Source organism: Xylocopa sonorina, chromosome 5 (genome assembly GCF_050948175.1).
Source record: "Xylocopa sonorina isolate GNS202 chromosome 5, iyXylSono1_principal, whole genome shotgun sequence".
Taxonomy (NCBI): domain Eukaryota; kingdom Metazoa; phylum Arthropoda; class Insecta; order Hymenoptera; family Apidae; genus Xylocopa; species Xylocopa sonorina.
Window position 1 is genome coordinate 13,178,635 of NC_135197.1, and position 22,706 is coordinate 13,201,340.

The following is a 22,706-nucleotide window of genomic DNA, read 5'->3' on the forward strand; positions in this document are numbered from 1 at the left end:
CACGCGAGCGTGCACGCGAGCTTGCACACGAGTCACGAAATAATGAATGAAAGTTGTACCGCCGTCCCGGGATGTTTCGTTATTCCTTGTCAAAAATAATTAGCTGGCTCGCGAAAAATTCAATTACATCCGCGCCCAGTTAATCCCAACGAGGGAACCGTGCCGACTGATTCCGGTATCCCTGGTTAATCGATGTGCGCGTCGCCGGCCACGGGAAATCCTGCTCCCCCCGTTTTTTCTCGTTTTTGTCTTCTTTCCATTTGCGATTAATTAATCGACGTATCCGGATCGATCGATCGGTACGGGGAACAAAAAAGCCGGGGCTGATTGATTTCCTGAGATAAGCGCTCATCGGGCAAGAACATTGTGTAATGTTCGCGATGCAACATTTTCAGTGATTAAAAGGCAAAAATTTACCACGGATCGCGATCTGTCGGCGAGAGCCGTGCGTTCCGCGCGTATACTTAATCGGCGTGCATTAAATCGCGCGTCGTAACGTTACGTTTTTTCGAGCAAAGTAATTACGCGGCTGATAGAGCTGATGGACGAACCTCCAAAGCTCGGGAAAAAGTTTCGACCAAGTCGAGTTGTTGTTACCTTTTCATCCGTGCTCGGCCTGTTTTCATAACCGACAAAGCGCTGGATTTAAGCCACCGGACGTGGAAAACAATTTACCACGTTAATACGCAATTACCCCCCCGCGCCCCGCGGCATCCACCAGCTCTTCCCGTTGATTTAAACCAATGAAACTGCGGGTCGCCAACCGAGAAACGTCACAAATGACGGTTAATTATTGCCGGAGTACAGATTCAAATTGTATTAATTAATAATTTCAACCCCGACCTATTTCCCGGGGGCCAAAAATAACAAGCTCGTATTCAGACTTGGAAATACGATTACGCAACTCGCAAAGAGAAGCGGCTAAGCCTGGGCGAGGGCGCGCTTAGCCAGCCAGTCCTCGCAAACTTCTCACCCCTTCGTCTCAGTATCTGCGTCTCGCGAGAACTGCCGCTCTAACTCGATTCCACGATTAATTGTTTCTTTTGTCGAACGTATCAACGAATGTCCCAGGATCGTACGGCGATTAGATATCCCTGCGATCGACGATTTCGAGACGACCCTAGACGATTCGATCAGGTACCGATCGGTGACAGGGATTAAAATCGATTGGCAATCCGTTTCGAACGTAAAACTCACGGCTCGCTGTTTCTTTAGCACCGCGAAAATCTCTCGTGGAGTAATCCCGGGCGAAGGAACATCGATCGTGCAGGATTAATTTCTGAAGCGAACGGGGGCGGCGGGGTGTGTTTCGGGTGTTAAAGCAGAAAGTCCTAGCGGGAGGTGAAAGATGAAAAAGTCGGCCGGCGGGATGCTCACGGATCGAATGGTCGTTGGTGTAGAGGGTGAGTGCAGGTAGCTTGCGCAGCTGTTCATTTCACGTAACAATGATTTCGCAGTACGCGCGAACGAACACTCGCTGACCCATTCACAATTTCAGCTACATTTTCTCCCTCTTTCCCGCTCTCGTTTAATCCGGACCAGCCTCTCGCTTCTTTGCCCCTCGCGCACCCTTTGCCTCCTTCCACCCCTCCTCTATTACCCTTTTTACCGTATCTGCCAGCGTTTTATAGGACATAGGTCAGCGCCGTGTGGGTGGACGTGGACGCTGTGTGTCTCCCCGCGCGTGTGTACCGTGCCGGTACCACCCCCTATTCGTGCGGTTGCACAGCGTGTTTCTCCGCGGGAAAGCCTCCGCGGCTGTTTCGATCGACGGAGGTATTCCGCTTTTGTTTTTGTTTCACCTGCTCCCCCGAACTCTATTCCGCGCGTTTCGTCCACATCGCCGGACGCGAACGCGAACGTTACCCGTGTGATTGGCATCTTCGAAACCACGGTTCGTCACTGTCGCGGGTTATTTTCTCTTTTCTCTCTTTTTTTTTACCTGCCCTCTCTTTTGACTCGTCACTGTCCACGACCGCATGCTCGACGAATACCAAAACGATCGACTCTCTCTCTTTCTCTGTGCAAACTAAACGACGCGTTTCGACTATCTTTCCTTTTGTTCGAGCAGTGCGTTCGCGGACAGATCGGGTTGAAAGTTTTAACTGTTACCGTAACGATTACGCGAGACGCGTTAGTAGGTTCCGACAACTCGTTATTGGTGTTTAATTCAGAGAACCGTCGAGACGGAGAAGGTTTGGTTTGCGTGTTCTTCAGTAATTCCGGACGAATTCGAGACGTCGACCAGGGGAGTGGCTTGATCGACGCGGAGGAACAGCAGCGGAGGAACGATCGATCCTGAGGAAAAAAGGATTTCGTATTCAGGCTGGCCGCGCTTGCTACAACGTTATTACCGCGCGGCCGTTTTTTGAAGTTTACCGAAAGACTGAGGGGGAAACACGGTGGGCGGACAGCGTCAGCTGTACATTCGAAAACTACGTGCCCTGTGCATAAATCGCATCAGCCTCTCCTCGAGTTTTCAATAAATCCCGTAGCCCGGTATTCGTTTTCGAACAATGCTTCATGAATATTCGATCAGCATCGGTGCCAGTAAATTACGAGCAAACGAGCGCAACGTTGATCGAAACAAATTCATTATCATCGCGGAAAGGGGGCGGACGGAAGGGTGAATTCGAAAACCGCGGGTCCGAAAAAATGTCGAATCGCTTCCAGCTGGATTCACCGGTTTCATTCGACGGATCATAAGCGGACATTTTTCAATCGCTCTTTTCGGTTCTTTTCTTCTTTTTTTGCCTCCACTTTTTAATTCGATTTCGAGCTACGACACGGGAATAAAGAACCTCGCGAACGCTTTACGCACCGTTCGCAAATTGACCAGTGCATCGCGCCGTGAATGGTATCGCGGAATGGGAGGAACTTTGACGTTTGCGTTTACATTTCCTCTGTTGTTTTATCGTCGGTTCGCTGGTAAATATATACCTGTTGACATATTTAAATATTTGCTGCTACGTCGGCGTTTCTTTACGTCTGTATCTCCGCGGTACATAAAGCTTGTTCCTAGACGATACACTGGATAAAGGTTAATTAACGGATTCGCGCGCGATGGCTTAATTAGAGAGAAACGGGGCGGCCGCGTGCGATGAAAAATTTCCTCCAACGAGAGAGCCGGAAATTTCCGTTTCGCGACACAAAAGATACAAAATATTCGTTACTACGCCCTCGAAACGCGTATCCTCTCTTTTTTCCATCCTCCTGCCCCGGCTCGTTTCAACTCTTTCCCCTCTTTTGTTCGATCGGGACGTTATGGTTGTCTGTAACAACAGGCACGTTTGAAGTTTACCCAAGGAACTTAGTTCAACGACTAGCCGTTGGAGACTCGCGTCAGCTGCACGTTCGGCACTGCATTCACCGTGCATAAATTTATTTTAGCCGGATATCCTTGACCACGTCGAACGATGGTTCGCGCAGGAAGACACAACTTTTCCATCAACGTTGCTATCCAGTGTCTTGTCCAAAGTGCTAGCATCTAATTCAACCGTACGCGTTTCTCGTGGCCTCGGCAATCCATTGGGGATTGCGAGGAGGAGACGGTAATTTCTGCTGACTCTACAAAAGAAAGTATCCACGGGGAGTATCGGATGTTCTGAATACCCGGAACAAGAGGAGACGAACGAGATACGGGGCACGTTCGCCAGAGTCGAAGAGTGCAAGCCGTCGTTTGTGGCAAAGTAAACGATGAGCGCGGATCTCGGGGTAGAACGACGGAACGGCGGGGATGATTCGAAATTCCCGTGGGCATCTCGATCGACGCTGGTATCCGCGCTGGATGTATCCGCGCTTCGAGGCGAACTTTTCAATTTGCCTTGAAAAGTCCCAGCCGGCTAATGCCCCTAATCAATACACGCGGCGGGGCCACCCACCCCGTGTCTCCATTTCCGGCCGGTAATACTCGTAAACCGCGTAGCGCGCGTCTATCGTCGCCGGTGTTCCCGGAGGAGTCGCGTCGGGGACTCAAGTTCGAACTCGATTCCACCCGAAACGAATTACGCCACGTCGATGGCGTAGACGTGGGGCTGGGGCTGGAAAATTGGGCTTCGAGCGGGGCGGAAGCGATTAATAGATGAAAAATTTCGGTTCCGTCGACGGGGATAAACCGACGCGAGCGTGATCGACCCGAGATTCGATCAAGGGGACAGTTGGCCGATCTTAAATTACGGTTTGGGTATCGATATAAAAGATGATGGAGAAGGGGGTGAAAAGTATTATACCCGCGATACAGGTACGAACAGATTATTTGTGACTATCGATCTCTAGCATCGACCGTGTCTCGCTGAAAAGACGCGATATTAACGCGGAGATAAATTACTTGGTCGATTAATAACGTCCCTTGGATTTTCGTTTGCTCGATTAGCGTATGCGCGTATCGGGATGATATTTTTCTGTGTCTGGGAAATGGTTTGCCGGAGGTAGGAGCGTTGTTTCGACCGGCCGGATCGATTTGCCCGGCCATCAGTCATTATTGTTCGCCGCGGTGTTTCGTAAAAACCGATTCAAAATTGTCGGACGATGCAGCCGAGCTCGAATTGTCGATAAGGTCGAAAAGCAGGATGTCAGGACGCGGCGTTTTGAGGGAGATTGATGAGGGTTCCGCGGTTACCAGCGAGTGTACAGAGTTAAATTGCTGCTGGGTGGCCGAGGGTGGTGCGCTGTTTCGGTAGGGGTTGAGGTCAGCGCGCTGCACACGCAGCTTTCCTGTCTGCCTGTCGTTAACACCGATTTATTTGTTGCTCAATGTTCTTTCGCGTTCTTCCCCGGGTCGAATGATCTTGTCGACACCGCCCAAGCATTCGCTGGAAACGACTGGCTCGTTTCTTCCCACATCGCTCGAGATTTCTTCTAGTTCCCAACGTTTTATTCGCGTTCGTCAGAGATCACGCTTCTGATAAGCAATGATTTCATGCCCTTATTTTCTGGACGCGTGATGCACACGGAAACAAATGAAGTCGCTCGAATTTTTATTTAATTACGTTGCGCAACGCGTAGCTCGTTTTATCTTCGTCACGTGCAAGCAGCACGGCTTAAACCAGCAAACGAGTGCTGATTAAAACGTTCAACGCGCGTATGTAGACGGGGCCAGCGTTGGAATCCAGGATATTGGAGCGCGTCTCGTTAGGCGAGCACCGCGTCGAGCGCGAGAGAGACGTTTCGGTCGCGTGGCCGCACGAAGCCATCCTTTTTTCACCCCTGTCGGTCCGTTGTACGCGCGAGCAAAAGCCCCGGCACGATTTTAATCTCGCTCTACGTCTTAGCTCCGACTGCTTCGCGGCCAATCCAAACAAATTCGCCCGCGCCAACGGACCGCGATCGAACTCCCGCGGATGCTACCTCGAAATTACTTGCACCGACGTGATTTCTCTCCCATCGCGGGCAATTGTTTCCAGCCGCGGAGATCTCGTTAAAAAAGTTCCGCCCGCCGCGGAGAAAAGTTCTCGCTCGCGGCGAGAGTTGCGCGGTTCGGGCGGAGATCTCCCCGATAATCGAGCGGACAACTGTGATCATTCTTAAATATTAATCCTCCCCGTTAATCCGTGTTAGCGACGAGACCGACTGGATCGTCGTGGAACGACTTTATAATAAGGGAACGATTCATGGCAAACCTAAATCCCGTTAATACCCGGGGATTCTACGGCCGCGATATCGGCGTAAGTCGATATCGTTTGTTAAACTAGTTCCAGGAATTAATTTCCCGGATCTTAATCCAACGTCCATAGACAACGGGACGGATCGTTCTCGCGTTAAAACGAGGCCGTCACGGAATAATATTTGTTTTCAATATGGGCTGAAAGCAGCAACTAAAACGTTCCACATGTTCAAACGCTGGATACTAAACCGAATTTCAGCCCTTGAATATTTATGAATGCAAATGTTATGTGGGTTAACTTAACGAGACTTCAGAATCGCAGATTTAATTTCGCGGCTCCTGGTTATTAATAACAGTAATGAATATTGAATGAACGCACTACTCATCGAGTTACTACTCAGGCAATAAGAAGCTGGATGCATACTCACATCTGACGTCGAATCTGACTTCCGTGCTCGAAGACATGGTCGGGTTGTCGTAGGCCGCATGGATCGCGACGCATCGAATCGGCTGTCCGTAGCGCGACCGCTCCGCCATAATCTCGCAGACGCTGTAGGTCGCCCAAGTACGGGGATTATCTATCTCCGTGGAGTTTACCTGCGGCCTTAGTGTCCTCACTTCGGTCTCGCCCACGTACCTGCGCGCATTTCCCCGGAAAATTTGCATTTCCAATGGCTGCTCTGCAACAACTCTGCGCGGAGTGAAATCCCACGGACAACGAGCCCTCCGCCGCGACGCGATCTTCTTCTTCGTACTCGCGCCCCTAGCCACCCTCTCTCTTTCTCTTTGTCTTGCCGCGTCATCTTCCTCCGCACCCTACACCCGCTCGACTCTCCTCGCGCTCGTGCCGTCGCCCACAACCCTCCCCGTCGTTTCGCAGCCGAAACCAAAGATTGAGGCAGGCAATCACCCCCAGCTCGCCTCTTCATTTCGAAATCTGCCAGTGTCTCGAGTTCTAAAGCGGAGATTTCGTTGCTCCTCGGCTATTCGGGTCTGCGTCTCGCGAGCGGAATAGCGATTCCCCGGCCTCTCCGTGCGTTCAAGCGTCGCGAGAAAGATCGAGGGGTGGGACGTGGGCGTCGAGAAAACTCTGGGACCATCATTTCTCCTTTGACGCGGCAATTTAGACGCGTAAAGCGACTGGATCCACTTAACACGGATTATTTATCGCGCTGATAGTACGCGGCATACGCGACGCCCCGTCGGTGTTATTTTAATAAATAACCGTAGGCGGACGTTTCACCCGATACCGTGGGGGTTGTTTGTCTCGGTCGCGCGCGGAAAGGGGATGAAAATTTCTGAGAAACGCAACATGCTTAAACGCGCGAATTTGCGTCGAGGGAAAAAGAACGAACGCGATCGTTTCGCTCGGGTAGAGAGAATCGTTCCTTTATACGGTCGATCAGATTTTATCTTCTCAACGGTTCGAACCATCCTCCTTCCCGCTTATAAAAGAAATTTAATATTCCCACTGGAGTGAACAGTCAAGGATCCCGCTTATAAGTTATTAGCGTTATACAAAAAGCACGACGGAGCACTATATACTCGTGCATATACATCTGAAGTCGTTTCCACCGCAAATAGGATTCGCTGCAAACACTCGCTTCGTCGCTACGATCATTTATTAAAGAATCGAGCGACGTTCGATCTATAGTTTGCTATCTATTTAGCGGTGTCCCTCGGGCGAATACTCTCGGATCCCTGTGCGAGCAGCAGCTTCTGGCGTCGTAAATCGAGATCCGCGCGACGATGGAATCGCACGTATGCGCGTATCGTACGTTAAGCAGGCATGTGGCCCTGTCAATTAGGCTAATTCCCAGTGAAAGAGAGAGAGAGAGAGAGAGAGAGAGAGAGAGAGAGAGAGAGAAAGAGGCGAGGCGTTGAGGGAGGATCGAGGGTTGCCGCCTGGAATTCGTCGACTGTTCGAAAGCGAAACGGCGTGACTCGCGTGAACTTCCGGGGCCAACTTCCCGTGATTCTAGGCCGGCCGTGATTGGTTTATAAATTAATTAACCGTTCCCCGCGTTTGGTTATCGCGTTCGTTCGCCAAGGCATGCGGCGTGTCGTTCCGTCGCGAGCTTTCTGTTATTTCTACGCCTCCGGGGGGTGGCGCAAGCCTGGCGAGGCTGGTAGCTCCTTAACTTCGTCTAGATACCGGTCGGAACGGATCATGATTATTCATGGGCAGCCAACCGAGCCGTGGCACCATCGGGAAGATCCACAGGGTGCATTACGGTCCGTGGATGTTCGCGCAGGGGAAAACTAACCGGCTCCCTCGAACAAACGAGACTGTGCATGTATTGGAGCGTCGTGCTTGACGGGCAGGGCTCTTTAGAAATAATAGCTCCGTTACGGTGCGTACCGCCTCTGTTCGCGTTTCCTCTCGCGATTAATAGAGGGACCGTGCCGCGAGACGCGGAAAATTCAATTGAAAAATTAGATTCAATCTTTCTCGAGGCTCCTCCCGGCACTTCCACCGGCTTACTCGACTCGGCCACTCAAGATTCGCTTCCGCTTGCGACCGCTCGCACTCTCCGCTGTAGAGAAATCAATCAAGTACGTAGTCGCGAGAGAAAACAGATATTTAGAGTGGAGAACCGCGGTTGGAGCTCCGACTCGATCGGAACACGAACTGATCGCAGTGGTAATCGTTCGATTACCGACAGACGTAATCGTCCTCGCGGCAGGGGCGAGGCGCGCGGAAGACGCGACTTGGAATTAAGTTGTCCAAAGTCCGCGGGGGCGAAATCGAGTCGGAGCTACCCGGCGCGAGCTAATCGAATCAATCCCGAAAAGGAGCACCGTTTCTCTCAGCGACGATTGAGTGCTGCCAGGCCGCGCGCGGAAAGCGGCTGCAATCTAAGAGCATTCAAACCTTTCCCTTGAAAACCAACGCTATTACTCTCGAATCCTCCGAGCCGGGCGCGTGAGCTGCTGCTCCGTTTCAATTTCTTCCGCGACCTTTTCGCGACTCCTCTCTGGTCCCGCTCGATTTGCGAGAGGGGCGGCCACGCGAAACTGCTCCGCGACACGGTTCTCTGCTCGGATTCGAGCGTGCAACCGCCTCGAATCGAGCGGCTTAGAGAACGCCGGCTCGTTCGAATCGGATTCGACGGAATTATAATCGATAAAGTATAGGTCTCGCCCGGATTCGAGGCAGTTGCGGGAACAGCGATGGGGAAAAAGACCGCGGCGACGGAGGGGCCCGAGCTACCAGGCAGACGGTAAGTAGTACGAGGATCTACGTTGCAACAATTACGAACCATTTAATTAGAGGCGAAGGATTCCCATACCGCGCTCTGCAAGTGAGCGTAGCGATCTCACCTGCTCGGGCTGTCACGTTGCTGCCGGGTAGAATTAGACGATCCGCGTACTCTATCTGCGGTCGCTGAGGGCTGACTGGAATGAGAAAATTAGCTGAGGTTAATTTGGCCGTCGCACAGCTGGATATCCGTAGACACGCGCCTCCGCGTTCCGCTGGATGCCCCTCGTTATCGTTACGTTTAAGAGATCCAACCCCCTCGTTGATTTCCTTTGTCAGACCGCGATCGATCGTCCGCGACTACTTCGCGTTCACTTCTGTCAGACACCTTTCACTGTTACACGATTTAACCCTTTACGGTTTTAGTTGCTTACCTGCTCTCACCTCATCGTCTCGTATCTTATCAGTGATCTCTAGTTTCTAACTTCGAACGATACCACTCTTCCTTACCAAGACAGATCATCGATTCTTTTCGTTCTCGTTATTTATAAAATTTCAAAAAATGCGATTGTTGGTTGAATCTCAAATAATCCTGATTTTCCTGGTTCGAGGAGGCTAGAGAAATAATCGAGGGCAAACTTTTTCCAAGCACTTCGATTCAGCGACCGCGAACACGAAAGGATAAAAGCGAACGGTTCTATCGGTAAACGATAAAGTTCGCGCCTACGAATGCCTTGTCGTGCATGGAAACAGCTGCAACGCCGCACGGGGAACAGAGCGTCGCATCGTTCGCGGATTTTTTTCGACTCAATTCGATTCGGTTTGCTCGACGATCGTCGATCGAGCGACACGTTAATCTCGCTACAACGAAAGGCAACAGGCAAGAGTTTCATCGCGCACGCGAACGGATATCTTATTAGTTCGCGTGAAACGTTTGGACTGGTCGATTAGGGGGCTGTCGCTTTTCATTGAACGGTGTAACGGGTAGTTGTCAAGTTGAAGGGTGTCTACCTCTGACGACCAGCCTCGCCGGTTCGGATGCCAACGCGTCCTGCGTTGTGAAATCGCTGGGTGTCACCTGGCACTGCCACAGGCCATCGTCGAACTCCAGCGTGGCGGATCTGACCCACAGGGAACAGTCGCCAATGTCCGGTCGTCCTACCCATTCGTACTTCTTCAGGTGCATGCCGATCGGCTGAAACAATCGACGATCCGTTGTGAAATCTGTACATAAAGCGAGATCATTAGCGGACGAAGGGTTAGGGACGCGTGGAAAACGGGCAACGTGATCGAATGCAAAGTGAATCGCGTAAATCGAGAACCGAGTGGCACCAACAGATTCCGTAGACAATGGCCGGTGTATGTCAGCGTTTTGCGCGATCGTTTAATCGAGGAACGGAGGGACGTCGATCGTTCCTCGTTACCGGAATCCTCTCAAGCCATCATCCATCCCGTCCCCTCTCGCCCACCCCGTCCTTTTTCGGGCACCAGCGGCGGCGTTCCTCCCCCGAAATGAATCATCGGCTCCCGGCTTCGAGGCTTTTCTCTTCTTTCGCGCAGATTAATTCGCTGCCTAGGAAAGTGCGGCCTTAGCAAGTTTCGCAGTCATAATGTGGCCGTAATTCAAGGATCGATCCTCCTGCAGAAGGGGTAGAGCTTGCCCGTATAATCTATCCGCATCCGCTCGTTTTACTCGACCACCCTATTTTAGAGAGCCGTTCTCACCTCTCCCTACCTCTCGGTTGATGGCTTATCCAGGCCAGAGGTACGTTCCTCCGGCGTTATACCCCACGGTGTGTACCACGGTGAAACTGGATCACGCGGCACCCACCCTTCCGCGTTGCCCAGAAAAATCTCATCGTTCGTCATTTAAAGCCATTAGTCGGTTAACGAGTTTTCGTAATCCCCGCCCGACTAGCCGCGGCATGGAAATCCTTCTTGAGTTAACGCTAGCCGGCTATCCCCCTACGGAATTGCGATCTTTTTCAGTCGGCTCACCAGCCAGCTCGCCTGGTGTCGGCGCAACTAATTTCCAGCGTCGTCGTTGCAGCACGCGTTTCGATTCGAACGCTCGCATCGATGTTGACCGTGGCAGACACAGAGTAACTCTTTCGTGTTTGTTCAACGGAGAAAGTTCCGGGCGAATCGTAATTAACAGACGACTCGTTTCGATCGGACAACGTTGTACGCTTGTCACGGTTATCCTCGAAACACGGAACCGGATGTGAACGAGTTAGCCGCGAGGACGTACGAAAATATTGTCGTTAGTTGGCGCACAACCGGTGATTCGATCCCCCGACTATATTAGTAACGAACACGGGGAGGCTGTTCTCGCGAGACCGTGCACAGTTTATCATTCAACGGCAGGCACAATAATACAATGGGAAATCCTCTCGCGATGATTGTCTGCGCGTAGACGAAGGCGGAGGGCGGCGCGGCGCCGAGCGCCCCCAGGACAAGAAGAATAATGAGTTGCCGCCGCGTTGACGTTCATCGTCGCGAGACGAAGCGACGCGCACGCAATTACACGGATATTAGCATCCTGCCCGTTCGCGATTCTCCGCTCGTCCTTCGATCATCCGCGCGAGGAGGTACTCCCGACCGTAGGAAATATCTGGGACGCCGTTCTAACGTCTTAAAAGTTTCGAGCGCGCGGAGTTTTCAATAAAGGGATCGAAGCACTCCCGGTGGCACCCGGTAAACACGTCGACGAGGAGCACGCGACAAGAAAAACAGCGTGTCGCGTACACCGTCGGAGGGAGCGGGAAGTAGAATCAGAGGGCAAGTGCAGCGTTACCGACGTCATTCATTTAAAGGATTAAAATCCGTGCGCTCGCCGGGAATGTACGAGCGTTCACTTACTTAACGGGGAAGGACCCTTATTCCCTTTTCTTCTTTCTCGCCGGTTCCACGTCCCGCTCTGTCTTCCTCCGGCCACGAGCAGCCCGCCGCCACCTTTCCACCTTTTCCGTTCCTCCGTGGCTCTGTGTTCTCCGGAGAGGCCGCGACCAGCAATCAGCGTAATGCACCCGCAGACACGCCCCTCCAAACCTTCGCTCCGTCTCTCTTTCTCTCTCTCTCTCTCTCTCTCGTTCTCTCATCCTCTACTTCACACAATCGTACGCCTACGCCACATGAACGAATGGTTCGTGTACCGACGGTTGGGCAGCAGACACGCGCGCGTACGTACACGTACAAATCCGCTCGACGTAGGAGGCCGAGGTACATACCCTCTGGGCCAAAGGCCCTGATAACACCAGACCAAGAGCTTGAGTGATGCAGACGCAATGGCAATCTCTTCGAGAGCAACGAAATAGATCGCAGGACGTGGATCGATGCCGCGCGAAACCCTCTTCCTACAAACCCACCCCGTCGGCCCATCCGCCGCGCCGCAAGAACCTCCTCTCCTCGAACAACCCTCGCCGCTTACACACCGAGCTCCTTTCGCTCGCTGGAAAAAGTTGTTAACTTCGAGATTCATTGGTAACTCTTTCGAGGTATAAACGAGCGGCAAGCCTGACCATGGCGGCGGTAGGGGTTGAAGGGTTGCGTTAGCGGCCGTGCAGAGTTGCGGAGCGGCTGGTACGGATGTAAAAGGCGTTGCACAGGGCTTCCTCTCTGTGGAATTTTCTCCGTGGCAAAAAGAGATTACGAAGGAGCTGCGTGCCGCGAAACGCGCCGCCAGAGGAGTACGGGAAGACGGTGAACGGGGTGCGGAAGGGGAGGAAAGAGCTTTCTGGTAATCCGGTGAAGGCGATTCCGTACACCTATTTCGCTAAAGTGATTTCGTGCCTTCGAAGGATTCGACGTTTTCCTTGAGAATCACACGGCGTCCCGTGGAACTCTTGCCAGTTGCTCTTTCTCCCTTCCCCACCCCTCTTTCTCTCTCTCTCTCTATCCGGCGTTCTCCGTCGGCCGGGAAAAGTGCATCTCGTAAAGCCAGGAGCGCGTGTCCCGCTCCTTTCTAATTCCGGCATTACGTACCGCGTTACTTCTGCGAACGGGAAATCCTTTTTCAAACTGTTGTAAGCCGAACGATCGCAACTTCCTGGCCCCGGATGAAAGTTTAATCGAGCGAGTCGCGCGACGTCCCGCGATCGTAACTTTAATCGAAACCCGGCACGGGAACGTCGAAGCTTTGTTTCTTTTATTCCCAGCGAGCCGTGGGGTCGCAGAATTAATTGGAAATTCTTGAAATTTCACCATATTTTTTTTTTTCGTTCGCGCAGACCGCTTCCAGGCATGTGCTAAGCAAGCGAATTCGGCGTAAAATAAAATACTTTCCACCCTCTTTCGAATCAAGGGGATCGTCTTGGGCAGCCAATTTTCCCTGCTCGATAGTCCCTGTTAGACGCGTCTCGATGGCCTGCGCTCGAAGACGCCAGGGAAGCGTAAACAATACGACGCTCGACTGCGTATTACGGGGATGAATGGGAAAGGGTGCCGCGGCGTGGAAGGGCACTCGTGCCGGAACCGCCCGGCGCCTCAAACAAGAATAGCTTGGATCTTCCGAGGAAATTATCCCGCTCGTTATTTACATCTTTCATAAATATTCACTTGCGAGGGTGGAAAGAAAGAGGGTAGAGAGAGAGAGAGAGAGAAGGAGAAAGGGGAAGTTCAGGAGGAAGTAACGGGAGACCGCGAAGGGTATGAATCTTGCGGCTTTCGGTAGTAGATCTCGTTTCAGAATCAGCTACTGCGAAAAGGGCTGCTCGTTTGTTGTTCAACATAGTAATACGATATTCTTGTAACCGAAACGCATTCTCGTCTAGTTCCTGACGCGAGGGAAGCCCCCGTTCTTGAATACTATTTGCATCATTGTTCTCGAAACGGCACGGAAAATTCGTCTCCCCCGAGTGACTATGGCGACTATTTTCTCGAAACAATGCGCTGCTTCCCTCGTCACGTGTGAATATTCATTCTCTCGCGAGATGATCGAAGTTACAGAAGAAGCTTCTCGTTACCTTCGTGTTTTTCTTAACTGGCTATTAGTCGGGGCTTGAATTTCGTTGCTACCCCCGTCGACCTGTCCCGTCGAGTTTCTCAGATTGCTTTCGAAATACCCTCATCAGTGCCATTTCCAATGGGGAGACGGTTAAATGGGAACAACGGGAGGTATTTTAAATACGGTTCATCTGGTTGGCGTACATATTGTACCTCTCGAATCGAGTAACTAAGGGTAAACTTATTTACATGCGCCGGACCGTTGTCTCTCTTCTTACATTTCGAATTCGCGAGCAAACTGTAAATACGGAACGGAGCTTATGCGCACACTCAATATTTGCATTGAAAATTTGCGAAATTCACCTGCAACGACAAATAGATATAGGAGACCGCGCGATGATTGTGTACAGGTGTAGTCACCATTGCGTGGTTCACGTGTACGATTACACGTAGTAAACTATTTTCAACGGCGTACCGTCTTATTTTTGTATACGAGACCGCACGCGTTATCGACTATCTTCAACGATATTAAAATAACACAGTGATTGACGTTCAGTAGATCGTCTCTTTACTTATGGATCATTGACCTCTCAAACTCCCCCATCGAGGTAATGGAAGCGTCGCAAAACGGTGAAATTTCTCTCCAGGGATTCACTGTCGGTTTCGCGGGACCGAGGAGTATCAATGTCGCCGAGGAAATTTCCAGAAAATTGCTGCGGCAAGACATTGAAAGCCGCGCCACAGACAGATGTAATTCCTCGGAAGAAGCGGATGAAATTATTTCAATTTCCACGGCGCGCGTTTCCCGTCGACCCGCGACGCAGCGTCTTTCCCATTTTTCCTAACGTTTCTTACAACGAGAGAGAGAAAGAGAGAGAGAGAGAGAGGAATCTCGCGTCCCTCTAACCAAGGAGTATAAAATCGACCTGCCTCGCGGTTAACTCGCGCGGTGCCCGCGTGCACCCTTGCATTTTCTGCCTCCTTTAATTAATGCACCTCTCGGTGAAAGCTCTTTCGGGCGTGGAAGAAAAAATTCTTGCCGCGCGAATCTAGGTCGAGCTATCGGGACGATATTTCACGTCGAATTTCCCGCGATTCACCGATGAAAAATTGCCGTTGGTGAATACGCTGAGAGCAAGGGTAGTCTTTGCTAGGCCGGACTGTCTCGCGCCATATCCGGCTCCGCGTCACTGTCCCCGAAGACAGTGCATCAATCGATAATGAAGATGGATCCGCGGATGAACGAGGGGTGGAAATATATATATATTTGCTTCCGGTCGGGAGTGCTTCTATTTGGTATCGAAAAATCGCATCGCTGCTGTCTGCCCCGTGCGATCGATCCGCGGCTGTCCCTTTTGAAAATACGCGATCGTGAATTTCGTCGCGCGACGAGTCGATAGTGGCGCGGCTGGTCGACGTCGCGACGCCGAATAGCTAATCCTTTTCTTCTTTTTCGGCTAATTACGCGAATTAATTATACATTCGCCTGTGGCGGAGGAGAGGTTGCAGGAGACAAACGTGCCCCGGGCCTTTGTATCCAAATAACGAGACCGCGAGAGAAAGAAGTGGAGTGGCCGGTTTTCACGATGCCTCGGGGGGGCGGAGGGGTGGGCAAACAAAAGGGGGTCGCGTACAAAGTGGACGGATAAGTGGCGGTCGAGTGGCCGCCGGTTGCTTTGGAAATTTATCATTTAATCTTTCCACGTGGTGTTCGCGGCATTGTGGTGTACGGACGGTCGCGTTGCCAGTGGCTAAATGCGTTTCAAGAGACTCCGACTCGCCTCGCCAGCCATGTGTCTTTCTCTCTCTCTCTCTATTCCTCTCGCTTGGTGTGTGCACAGGTTCGCATAGAACGCGACGAACAGACTCGCACGCGTTGCATTCATTCCGCACTGCTTGCGAGTCGAGGGTGGGTGGCGCTTTATCGGTAGCCCGCGTACCACCACGCGCGGACCGGATAGGTTATATAAAACCGGTGCGTGCATTAATTTGCATATTAATTCGCCGGGGCAATCCGCTTTAATGACATCTGGATTAGGGGAAATGCCGGCAGGAGATATACACGCCCGTGTCCCGTCGGTGTTTCAAGAATACATACCAGGTATATATAAATAGGCGCGTTTTCATAATCATTTTCCGTTATACTAGAGAGCGGCATCGGAGGGCTCGGTTTATGCGCGGCTTTTGATTACACGCCCGATCTCGCTCCGTTAAATCGATAGGTTTCGACCGATTCTCCCCGGCCCGCAGCCACGCGTCGCCGATTTTCGAGCATTAATTTGAATATTAATTCCCACGGGTAATCCGGGTTAATGACATCAGGATCGGAGAAAACGCCGGTACGGAGTACGCGCGCACCTGTTTTCCGCGATCCCGCGGTTCGTACTCCTCGATTCCCACCGATTATCGATGTTACGCGGCCTCCCGTTAAACGACGCGTTCGCACGCTGGTAAAACTCCCTGCGCGTTTTTGTATTTTTTACAGATTGAACGCTCGTTACTCGTTTCGTAGGGCTGACATCTTCTCGGCTGTTCTTTAAAACAACAGGAGCGGCCACGTGAAAATGGATGGTGGAAAATTGAATACACCTGTATGCTAATACTTCTCGGAGCTCCTTCTGTGGATACGATTTTAGCGGAGATCGTTTTAATAATGCATAATCGCTTTTAGAAGGATTTAGGTTAATGGGAGACTAGCTTGAGACAGGACTGCCTATATTATATCCACGCAGATATGGCAATTAAAAATTTGCGCGGCAAACAGTTCCACAATAAAGAAAGGATTAATAAAACAATGTACTTTGACGATCGCGCATCTCGTAATCTCGTAGCTGATAAACGCTTTGAGCAACATTCCGCGTCAGACGCGACGCACCGACGTGTTTCTACCTCCTTAATTAGTGGAACCAAGGAGAAGAAGGGCCATAGAAACGAGCTCAGCTTTCTCACCTCAAAGGGAGCTTTTCAATCCGAGAAATGACACTGTGCAGAGTGTTTGTCCGCGAATCGTTTGTCACAAAGTCGGATTCTTCCACCGCCCCGCCACGGTCGCCGTTGTTCCGTTTAATTACGCACGCTCGCGAGAACGAGGCGCGAGAGGAGCGCCGCGCCGCGCACTGAAACGAATTCCGCGACGCGACCCGATTGTGAGGGACCCGTTTCTTAAACCCCGATGCCGGGCGCGCGCTTGTTTACAGCGTTCAAGATAGCCGCGCGAGAGGAAGAAATTGCATTAAAGCTCTCTCTACTACGGAGAAGCTCGATTCAGAAGATTTGCCAGCGTCGTCTAGAGAGCTCGCGCTGCCCTTTCGCCGTTCTCCTCGTTTCCTCGACGATCTCCCTCTCGCGCGAAGCACGCCCGGTGCTTTCAACCCCTACGGTCGGCGAACTTTTTCAGCCGAGGCGTTGTAACGACTTCAATTTAGAGGCACGTTCGCGGCGTGCTCGTCTGAAAGTCGACTCTTCTCTGTCTCTCCACGTGCCAGCTGAACCACCGCCCCTTTCGCGAGACTCTTTCTCGCAGTCGAGGGGAAATGAGCGACGACGCGGAAGTAAGTCGAAGCAGGACCGGCAACCGGTGGACGCGCGGAAGAAACGGAAGTGGCGCAAGAAACACACCGCGAACGACCCTGAACGCCGCGTTTAGCTTCGCAATTGCCGTAATAAAATCGTCTCTCGTCCTACCTTTTTCTCCTTCGCCTCTTCTTACGCGGCCGTTCCGCTGTCGAGTTAACGCGTCTGTTTATTCCGGAACCGGCGCGATAAATTTTTGTCGCGTTCAACCGAGGAAACTGGAAGAGAAAGAGGGAGAGAGAGAGAAGAAGTGGGACCGGAATACGGAAGGAAGGGAAGATTAGGGGAGGCTGGTTACCGCCGCGTCCCTTTCGAACTGTAGAACGCGCAGCCGAGTATTTTCCTCGTGACCCAGCTTCCTCGAAAGCGTAATTTGCTCGCGTGAACGCCAGAAAAATTGCGGCTCTTGACCCGGCCGACAATACGAGCCGCGGAAACCAACCCCGGCGCCGTGTGACCGTAGCAGATTTATATTTTAATTCGGCAGCGGTCGTCGTCTCTTTGTCGCCGCCATCTCGTCGGAAGGATTGTACAAGCTGCGTGCAACGGGAAAAATTGACCTCTCCCCCTTTTATTGCGGTCGAAACTGGCGGAAAGGCGCGTTGGAAAAATTGTCTGTCGCTCGACAAAACGAAACCGTTCGAAACACAGCGGCAAGAACTCGCAGCGGGAAGTAACAGAGGAGAGAGAGAGAGAGAGAGAGAGAGAATGGGAAGCACAAAAATCTAATAACAGAGGATTACTGGAAAACCAGGCATTTCTGATCCAATAATCCAACCGTATAATATATTTAATTCCATCCACGAGCGTGCGTTGACTTACGCTTCCTCTCTCACCGAATGTGCAAATAAATTGGAGGCATCTGTTTGTCGTACAAGCGTTAATCAGCTATCCGATCGGGAAATCCGTAGCATTCGACGATCGTCGAAATCAGTTGGCGATGAAAAAAAGTCTCTCGATAATTTTGCAATCACCGCGCGTGGCTCGATGATCAGAAACACGAAAAATATCGAAACATCGTTCGAGAGATTTCCTATATATTAATTAAAACTTATCTACTTGTGTACACCGGGTGCTTCGCTCTCGATTGCCGTTGTCGCAACGCTCCAACTTCACTCGAGTAAAATCGGTATTTAATTCAATTTCCTCCGTTCTGTGACTGTGCGTAAAAAGTATAACTGGGTAGGTTCGATTCTTTTCATCGTCCGGGTAGTATGCAAGGGGGAGGGGGCGTGGAGGGCTTAATTACAGGGAAAAGACGATTACGCGCAAAGAGGCTGGGCAGAAAAGAAAGGTGGATGGCGGAGAGCGGCGAGGAGAAGCCGGTCGACTGGCGAGGCAGCCGTGTCGCGGAATAAAAAGTTTCTTCTTTGGGATTAACGATAACGACGATAATGAAGCGGAGTGTCACCGGCGATTATTGTTCGACGTCGTCGACGAGGCCTTTTCTTCGCCACCGGTTCACTGGATGTTCCCTTTTTCCACCGATCTTAAGACGATGCCACTCTTTCATCGCGGACGTTCTCCGCAAGAAGAGATCTCGGGAGTCCTCGAGATCGACGAGCCAGCCAGTCGAGCGAAGGATCGCGCGTTGCGTGCAAAAGTAAATTGAACCGCGAAGATTCAATTATCGAGTACGGCGAAATTTATCAGACGGAAACGACTAACCGTTCCTGTATTCGGCGAGTAAACGGGGAAATTCAATTTCCACCGATGGGAAGCATTACACGAGGCAATTACATTCCGCGTTTTCAACTTGTCTTTGCACGCGGAATATCTTGCTGGCCGCCACCGTTGGCCCCATCGGTGCTAGGCTAGCTTGTATAAATATCTCCGTAGAAATTCTCTGTTTCTGGTACCACGCAACGTCAGAATTTCCACCTTCGGACACGGTGGTAACCGTGATTTCTCATCTAAATTCACGCAGGCCGTGGGAGGGGCCGGTGGAGTGCGTTCCAGTTATGAAATTGCACTTGATCAACTGTTTCGCGCGGCAATGTCGTACAAAAGCGCGAGGTGGGCTGGTCGAGTACCAGTGACCACGGGAGAATGCCACAAAGGACGATGCAAATCTGTTTCGAGGAAATTGCACCTTTTGTTAAACGCCACGGCACCGTCGACGGTACTCCTCTCTCTCTCTCTTTCTCCCTCTGGCTTCCTTTTTCATCCTTTGCCGGGGTTAAAAGTTCCGCGCGAACTCTCGAACCGGTCAATCAGCGGCCTTTCTCCGCTCGTCCGGCTTCTTCCTATGCCTGGGGCCGCAAATGCCTCGAGTCTCGCGGCGTTTTCCCACCAACCGTGCGCCCTCGGGTCGTCGTCTCATCTTCGATCGAATTCCAGACGGATAAATATACACTCGCTATCCGTCGACGCGCGTGACTCGCATCGCAGCCTGGAGGGAAAGTTATGGGTCCACCTCGCGTACCGTTTCACTCGCGACGTGTGTGCGAGGTGGTGCGAGGTCATCCCCTCGGCTAAACAGATTTTATAGGGCGATTCTGCGAGCAGAGAAAGCCAGAGATACGAAGGAAACGAATGATTTCCAGTTCCATTTGTCTCGAGAAACCGCCGCGTTCGATTCAATTCTCTTCGTCCCGATTTTCATCCCGTTCGACGAGGTTCGTGAATAGCGGTCGCTGTTGCAATAGCACGAACGCGTGACCGCACGGCGGTGTTTAGCGAGGAAAAGTCTTGGCTCCGATCGAGGAAGGTTCGTTCGCGCGTGACTCTCCGGGGAGGCGAGTACTTTTCTTTTCAAATCCGTTCGGATTCGTCTGAAGGAAAATCTGGAGCACCGACGCGGTTGGTGAATGCACCCTCTCCCCCATAGCGGTAAGAACAGCCGGCTCCTCGCGGGGTTTAAGTAGGTAATTGTAAGTAAATGAGGCGGTCCGCGGGCGAGCGCCAGTCCGCTCACGTGGAAACGGCTACCAGAGGTCCGTTGGGAGGGTAAAAAAGTTTCTAGGCGCCGATGAATAGGTGGCTCGGATTTAATTAAAACATTTTTTTTAACGAACAACCCGTGCGCCGACTCTGAATAACCGCGTTACCCTCCCGCGCCTTTCTTTAACCGTGGACACATTCGCTCGGCAATTTATGCGGCGAACGTGCGCGAGACGTAAGGATTTCGTCGCTGGAATTTATGCGGACGGATTTCGGAAAACTGGAAGACGACTCAGACATCCGTGAAAATATGAAATCACCGGAGAAGAGGTTCGCATCCGTGCAAATACACCGCGTAATATCGTTTAGCCTTTTCGTGGCATCGAAACGTGTCCCTGTCGCGTAGCAGGCGAGCGCGTGGTTCGAAGAATTTTATTAACGCGCAGCTATTATACGGAATATTTTAATCCGTGTAACGCGTAGAATATTCACGGTGTCGACCGGTCGGCACGGATCGCCGTCAATGGGATATAATGAAAATAACATTTCCGTTTTGACTTTCAATTTTACATCAGGGCTTTGGTCACGTTGAGCCCTGTTCCAAGTGGATTTACACGATTGCCAATATGGACGTTGCGCGGTTTATCGAGGCCGCTATTCCTATCCCGCGGATTTGTTAATTTAAAAGGTAATATCCGCGTGCGCGCGCGCGCAGGGATACCGTGCCAGCCAGGATACCAACGATAATCTATGACGGCACCGGCTCGCCAGTACGCAGCTGTATTTGCGATCCTTTTATTCTTTTTTCCCTTTTTTTCCCCCCTCTATCCATCTTCGATCGCCGCGCGAATCCATGGAATTGAAATTCTTCGACGTGTTTCGATCGATATCGATCTCCGCGCTGCCAGACCGTTTTCCCATTTCCCCGATGCGGTATTCTTTATCGCGAAACAGAAAAACCCTTTCACGGTATTTTTTCGTGGCCCCGCCAGCCCCTCGCCGTCCCTGTTTAAAGTTTCATCACCGTGCACGCCGCTCGACCGTGAATGCACGCCAGCGACACGATGCATCGCGTACTATTTCGCTCAACTTTGACCATTCGACTCCGGCTGGCGAACGACGAACAAGTATTTATTGTCGGCAGACACGTAACGTCCACTTTCGGCGAGAAACTTATCTCGACCGAGGGAAGTTTACTGGCGAGCGAACGGGAGAAAAGTTAGCTGCCAGGAGGTTACGCGGCTGGTAACAATGAGCCGGCCGGAATCGCGATAGACGGTCCTTCCGTCTCGGCCCGGACCGTCAGATAACGCGGTACCCGCGATTTTTCAAAATTCACCCCCTCAACTTATCTCGGTTCAGGTGCGTGGCCAAGAATTCCATTTCGAACCACTTTTCTTCTCGCCCCTTTACTTTATCTCCCTCGACTTTAATTTCCCGATCGAGGCGAACACAGGGCGAGGATAATTAGTCGATCTTGAGAATCGTTTCCCTTCTCTATTACGAGCTCATGGGTTTTCACGGAACAGTGAGACAGACTCACAGTGTATCGATTCGTTTGTTAGATTCTGAGTAAATTTATGTGGAAATGCGACTTACTTTTTGATCCTTCTGCCAGATACACTGCCCCCTCTTTCCAAGCACGCGGCAGATCAGCTTCGCGTCTTGACCAGGGTTCACCTCGGTGTACTGGGGCGTCTCCTCGAATTGTTGGATGCCACGGCAGACTGGAACGGAAACGACGATAGGCTCGTTAATCCCAGCGGAGTTTTTCGTTAACGATACCTCGAAACGGCAACGTGGACCAGTTTATTAAGCGACAAAAGAAATCATTGCACCGCTGACTGAACGAGCGGAAAGTTTTGTTTCCCGACGACGGGAGGATAACGGGGACGGCCGTATAAGCGCCGGTTTATCCGGATATTAAAGCGAGCCGTTGCTCGTTAAAGTTGTTATTTAATTTGCAACTTCGGTAAATTCGTTTAACCTGGCCGATCCGGACCCGGAAGCTCGGTTTTCATCTCTCAAACCACCCCCTCGCTCCCTGCCAGATAAATTCTATCAACACGGTAATCAGGCTCGCCGTTGAAAACGAACGCGTCCTTAACTTACGCGACGGCGAATCCTTCTTCAATTAATCGAGTATCGTTCGCGTTCCCTGCGTCGCAATTCGCACCCCTCGCGACCAACGGTGTCGATCGCTCGATCGCTCGAACCCATCGCTTTAACCCATCGCTCGCCCCAAAACCATACTCGCGCACCGATTAGCTACGCATTAAAAAGGCACTACACGCAACTGTATTCGTGGGCGGAGAATTGGCAAGGTATTTCCCGTGCGCCAATCCCATCGCGAAACGCCGAACAGCCGGAAGGATCGCTTAATGCGCAACGTTCCCGTCCATTTGACATTTCGTTCGCAGCGTCGACGACGTGAAAGTTTTACGCTCGCGTCGGATTGCGCCGTTAAAAATTCAATTTTTCAGCGAGATGGGAATGATTAAT

At 51.5% G+C, this 22,706-nt stretch overlaps 1 protein-coding gene across 1 annotated transcript in view; it reads right to left on the reverse strand.

Annotated features, from left to right (window-relative positions):
* The window catches only part of LOC143423369 (kin of IRRE-like protein 3), a 97,403-nt gene that overhangs the window by 9,487 nt on the left and 65,210 nt on the right, over positions 1-22,706 (reverse strand). The window contains exons 2-5 of the mRNA XM_076894632.1: positions 21,804-21,931; positions 9,816-9,999; positions 8,866-9,001; positions 6,031-6,239 (exon numbers count right to left, since the gene is read on the reverse strand). Coding sequence (XP_076750747.1) covers positions 6,031-6,239; positions 8,866-9,001; positions 9,816-9,999; positions 21,804-21,931 — 657 coding nt within the window. The remainder of the gene's footprint in view (positions 1-6,030; positions 6,240-8,865; positions 9,002-9,815; positions 10,000-21,803; positions 21,932-22,706) is intronic.